Below are 6,000 nucleotides of genomic sequence, written 5' to 3' on the forward strand. Positions count from 1 at the left end.
TGGAGGTATTCTGGTCCGATGCCATGTAGGGCTTTATAGGTCATTATCAACACTTTGAATTGTGTCTGGAAACTGATTGGCAACCAATGCAGACTGCGGAGTGTTGGTAAGATGTAGAGATGGCCACACGTTTTGATGACTTTAAAGGGGGGGGGAAGATAAAGAGATCCCTGGGCAAGGGGCTTTGAAAACTCAATGACACCCCTGGGGGGGGGCAACCTCCCACCAGCCCTCGTTGCCAGACAGCAGGGGGCAGGAAGCAGCCGTGCCTGTGATAGACTCAGAGGGATCTTGACCGAATCCTGCAGTTCAATTCTCTTATGTAAAGAAATAAATACAATTCCAGCCGTGGATAAAGTACACCCTCCCCTTTTTTTTTTTGCTCCACGACTGTCATTTTCCTTCGAAGGAGGCACGATAGGGACTACCAGCCTGTCCGAAGGCTTCCAGCCTTGGTGGGCTACTAAGTGGAGGCCCCCCACCATCCTTGGATGCCTTGCAGGTGCCACGAATCAGGCAGGACAATTGGGCACTGCAGACTCAGCTGGAAGCCTCAGTCGACCAGTCAGCAGCTCCCCCCCCCCCGGAAGAGAAGAGCTGCCAGCCAAGAGGGGGAGGGAGGGAGGGAGGCAGAAGGGCACCCCAAGAGGTCTACCCCCCCTCCCATGGGACATCTGGGAGGCACCCCAGAATGAGTTTATTCCAAACATCTGCAAATCTTAAACCAAAGTCTGGGTGTCGTAAGAAATAAAATAAATAAACCAAAGAGGTGAAAGCCCGGGCACCACTGTCCCCCTTTTCGGGCAGACCCCGCCCCCCCTCTCCCTCTCCCCATGCTTGAAGGAGGAGCCGGGTCCCAACCAGGTGCACGCAGAGGAATTGCTGTTTATGTGCAGGAATGGTTAAATCCTAAACAATTATACTGTGATGCAGAAGGTAGGATCCTAAGTATAGAAATTTTGATAGATTATTAAGAAACAACTTTAATAGTAATATATGCCCCAAATATAAACCAAAAAGAACAGATTAATAAAATACAAGGCCAGTGTATATGTTTGACTGGAGATTTTAATGTGATTGTTGATGCAAACAAAGATTATAAAAGAAACATAACAGAAAATTAGTACCCAATTTTTTTTTGACACGGTGAAGGAATCCAGACTTAAAGATTTATGGAGAGAAAAACACCAGATGGAAAATCAATATATGTATTTCTCACCCCCTCATAAATCATGTTGGAATAGACATGGTATGGGGTAGCATAGAAATAGAAAATAAAATAGAAAAAAATTCAAATTGGAACAAATATTTGGGCAGATCATCACCCAATTATAATAACTTTAAAAGGAACAGAAGGAAAGAATAAAAGGTGGACAATGAATCCAAAAGTAACAAAAGAGAAGGACTATATATGGAAAAAGAACTAAATTTCTTTTTAAAAGAAAATTGGAATAGCGAAACAATGATACAAAATCTATGGGACACTGCCAAAGCGTATATTAGAGGATTAACCGTAGTATACATTAGCAAGGACAAAAGAAGTAAAAATAAACTAATGGAAGAATTACAAGATCAAATTAAAAATTTAGAAAGTAAAATGCAATTTGACCCGCAAAATGAAAACTTAGGAGAGGAAAGAGATAAACGGAAATATAGGATTAACCTGATAATTAAAGAAGATATAGCAATGCAGATTAAAATGGCGAAACAAAACCACTTTGAGCATGCGAACAAAATTGGCAAATGGTTAGCATATAAATTAAAAAAGGGAAAAGAAAAGATATATTCAACAATTAGAGAATAAAAAGGGATGATACAGTTCGCATTGCACAACTTCGCCTGGTGCACCAGTTGCGCCCCTATTTGGACAGGGAGTCATTGCTCACAGTCTCTCATGCCCTCATCCCCTCGAGGTTTGACAACTACAATGCTCTCTACATGGGGCTACCTTTGAACAGTGTTCGGAAACTCCAGATCATGCAGAATGTAGCCACGAGAGCTATTGTGGGGTTACCTAGATTCGCCCACGAAAAACCCCAAGAATCAATCAATCAATCAATATTGCAGTAACCTTCCTCTGGAGTGGGGAGGGATTTTATAGTATCCTTCCCCTGCCACGCCCACCAAGTCACGCCCACAGAACCGGTAGTTAAAAAAAAGTTTGAATCCCACCACTGCAGTATTTATAATGTCTCCGATGAAGTCCTCTGAACTGAATAGCTGAGTGGAGGGTCTGCCCCCAGCCAAGGACATACCCAGCAGCCAAAAGGTAACTGGAGGAGATTGCTAGATCAAGGACCTTCATTTGAGACCTGGAATTAATCCTGGACTTCCAACCTTACAAAAAGGCTCCCAATCGGAGGAAAAAGTCCCCAGCTCCACAAACCAAATGCCCGCCTGCATTCTGGAACTCAGGGGTTGAACTCGTCAGACTTATGAGCCACAAAGAAACCCTTATTGTGTCAATATGCACAGATACAGTCTAGACATCAAAGAGACACTGAAATATCTACGTTCAGGAAGAGTAAAAATTTCTTAGGTAACTTGTTAATTACAAATCAGAGAAAATTAATAGGAAAAGCATATAAATATATGATAGGATATAAAAATATAGATCAGACCTTGAAAGATAATATAAGTTGGTGCAAAAATATAGGAAGAGAAATTGACTTAGAAACCTGGGAAAAAGTCTGGATATACAACTGGAAAATAACCAAATCAATTTCATTAAAAGAAAATCAAATCAAGATGTTTTATAGGTGGCACTTACCACCCGATAGAATTGCTAAGATGTTTCCTAACATGTCCCCAAATTGTTGGAAATGCAAACGAGAAATAGGTTCTTATTATCACCAGTGATGGACTTGCCATAAAGCTAAATCATACTGGAATAAGATAGAAAAGTTGATAAAAGAAATTTATTTTACTGGAGATAAAGAAAACTCCAGAATTTTTTTTATTAGGTATAACGAACCAAAAATACAAAAAAGAGATTTTTTAGTTAATAATTCACATCTTGACAGCAGCTAGGATAGTATACGCACAAAATTGGAAGGGAGAAGACATCCCCAAGGAGGATGAAGTAATAAGGAAAATTATAGAATGTGCTGAAATGGATATGATGATGAGGCAGTTAAATAATCAAGAAGAATCTGACTTTTATAATATTTGGGAAAAGATTTATCTACGGTTAAATAAAAAAAGATTTGAAAACAAAGTAAAATGTATAAAAATTGCTTATCCTTAAAAAATTATTATTATTGTTGGTTGATTTATATAAAAACAAAAAACTCTTCTTTTCAATTATCGTGTTGACTTTGCAACTTTAGTATTTTCTTTTTCTGTATTAGTAAGACCTCTACAATGAGCGGGGCAATTGTATCCCCAGTTTATGTTAAATGTGTGTTTGTCCTGTTTGTTTTTTTATGGTAATTAATAAAAATATTTGGGGGGGGGAAAGAAACCCTTATTGTGTCAAGACATACACACACACACACACACACATGAGAGAGGGGGAAGGGGGAGAGAGAAGGAGGGAAGGGGGAGAGGGAGAGAGACAGGGAGAGAAACAGAGAGAGGGGGAGAGGGAGGGAGGGGGAGAGAGACACACAGAGAGACAGAGATATAGGGAGGGAGGAGAGAAGGAGAGGGGAAAGGGGGAGGGGTGGAGAGAGGGGGAAAGAGAGAGAGTGAAAGCGGGAGGGAGGTGTGGAGAGAGGGGGAGAGGGAGAGAAAGAGAGACAGAGGGAGGGGGAGGGAGGGAGAGATGGAGGAAGGGGAGAGAGAGACAGAGAGAGAGGGAGGGAGGGAGGAGAGAGAGAGGGAGGGGGCAGAGGGAGAGGGAGAGGGAGGGAGCGAGGAGAGAGAGGGAGGGAGAGAGCGAGAGCGAGAGCGAGAGCAGCTCGTTGGCCTTCATGGCAGCTGTAAAGTCCGGAGAGCTCATGGGGGGGGGGGGGGGACCCAAGTTAGTCAGGGCTTCTGTCCCGAGGGGCTTTTGGCGTCTGCATGATTGCCGCCCGGGTTGCCTTGGTGTGCGCGGCCCGCTTAAAGCTTTGACCCCAGAACCTCCGGGAAAGGGAGTCGCCGGCGGTGGGCAGCCAAAGGCTTTCTGGTGCCCAGGAAGTTGCCCGCTCCCGTCCGCCATTGGGACTCACCAGCGACAACCCTCATTTCCAGCCGGAGGAATTTCCAGGGCTGCTTCGGGGTCGCTCGCCCCCCGTCAGTCCGCTCAGTGGGGTCACCCTGCCGGGACAGGAGGCGCTGACGGCCCGAAACGGCGTCCCGGTGGGGGCGGAGGGGGGGTTCTCACCCACCTGCGTCGCCGTCTTCCCCCTCGTCGCCCGCTGCGCAGGGTCGCCAGGCGGCCCACAGCAGCAGTAGCAGCGGCAGCAGCGACCAGAGACGGAGCCTCGGGCTCTTCGCGGGGCGCATCTCGGTTTGCCCTCGAAGTCGCGTCTGCAGCCAAGCAGGCCGAGCGTCTCCTAATGTCCAAGGGACCCGCTCGCCGCCTTTTATAGCGGGGAGTTGTGCCGCGCCGCCCCGTCTTAGCCTGCGGAGGAAAGTGCTACAGCTGCGCGGGAAGAAGATGCCCCCTTTCGGCCCTCCGCTCACTCTCGCTTCTTGTTTGAACCGCCCTTTCAGCCGCACTGGGCTGGTTATTTGTGGCCCCAGCGATGCTCCCCCCGCCCCGTCGGAGCAAGGCTGCCTCGGTCCTCACACCGGCAGGCTGGTCATCGCCCCCCCCCCTCCCGTTCCCTTTCCCTGCACGGCGCGCTCTCGCGGCCGAGAGCATGAGGCCGGGGCCCTCCGCCGTAGCCTGATTGGGACCGGGCGATTATCGGGGCCTTTCGAGGCAGAAGAAAAGTCACCCGATCCAACCTGGGAGACGCCCGAGGAGGAATCGCTCCAGTCCCGCAACCTTCTTGCGTGACCAGCCTTGGTTCGGGACAGGGGTCCCTGCAAGCATCCCCGCCCCGAGGCTTTTCTCTGAGACCCGCGACCTTCTCCCGGCAGAACCGGTCTTGGGCGCCTGGCGCGGCATTACTGGAGGGCAGCGGACGGTGTCTCAAAAGACTGCGCGGCCCCTTAGATGCGGGCGCTGGAAGCTGCTTCTGGGGCAGAGGGCCCCGAGGGGGAGCCAGCTGCCGCCCTCCGCCACCCACCGACCCAGCAGGGAGGGGCGAGGCGTTTCAGCAGCCGGGCGTTGGAAGGTGGGAAGGAACCTGTGCGGGACTTTGAGGTCATTAGTCTCGAGGGCAAAGAATTTCCGCTGGCAGAAGAGGGTGGCTTTCTGGGATCCGAGGCGCTCACTGCAGGATGGACCAGGGACCTTCCACAGGGCAGCCAGGGCTCAGATCGACCCCGACCCCGGTTGCTTTGATCTTAGTAGGAATGTTCACGCTCAGAAAGGAGCCTGGTCCAAAATATCCCGCGAACGAGCTTTAAGGCCTCCAATGAGTCCCACCTGGAGTCGTCCCAAAACAGCGAGATGGGCGGTATATAAATAATGAGTAAATGAAAAACAATAGATTGGTCGTGCCTTGTCTCAACCACCGAATCCCTCCTGGACAGCATCAGGGTTGCGCGCCCTTCCGAAGTGGCTGGTGGTGGGAGTCCAGTAACTGGAACTTACTGGACTGCCACCCACCCACCGCCGCACCTCCAAGCGGGCAACCTCTCCCCGCGGAGGCGCGGCTCTGATGCTCGGGAATCGGCGTTTCGGCCCTTGCCCCGCTCGTACAAGATCCCTGCCGGCGTGGCGAGACGAGCGGCTTTCTCCGGGAACGTTGCTGTCCCGCAACCAGCTTAGCCCGCCCTGGGCTCGGTACCGGCCGGTCTGCACGGAGTGGCCGCGTCGCGCCCTCCCCCGGCAGCTGCTGCTGGTGGAGCCTGGAAGAACTTCACCCGGCCGGCTCCAAGCGTCCCGACGCCAGCCCCCCCCCCCCCTCTCCCCGGGTGAGATACTGCCTGGACGCAGCGGGCTAGCGAAAACGGAGCTCC

The 6,000-nt window shown here is 50.0% G+C and overlaps 1 protein-coding gene across 2 annotated transcripts in view; it reads right to left on the reverse strand.

Annotated features, from left to right (window-relative positions):
• The window catches only part of LOC139162851 (carbonic anhydrase 14-like), a 35,907-nt gene extending 31,333 nt beyond the window's left edge, over positions 1–4,574 (reverse strand). The window contains exon 1 of one of the 2 annotated variants that reach the window (XM_070743706.1): positions 4,314–4,574. In XM_070743706.1, the coding sequence (XP_070599807.1) occupies positions 4,314–4,431 (118 nt within the window). In that variant the 5' untranslated portion in view covers positions 4,432–4,574. The remainder of the gene's footprint in view (positions 1–4,313) is intronic. The other variant, XM_070743705.1, reaches the window with a different exon arrangement.
• Positions 4,575–6,000: the final 1,426 nt, after the last annotated feature.

Source organism: Erythrolamprus reginae, chromosome 2, assembly GCF_031021105.1.
Source record: "Erythrolamprus reginae isolate rEryReg1 chromosome 2, rEryReg1.hap1, whole genome shotgun sequence".
NCBI classification, from domain to species: Eukaryota; Metazoa; Chordata; class Lepidosauria; order Squamata; family Dipsadidae; genus Erythrolamprus; species Erythrolamprus reginae.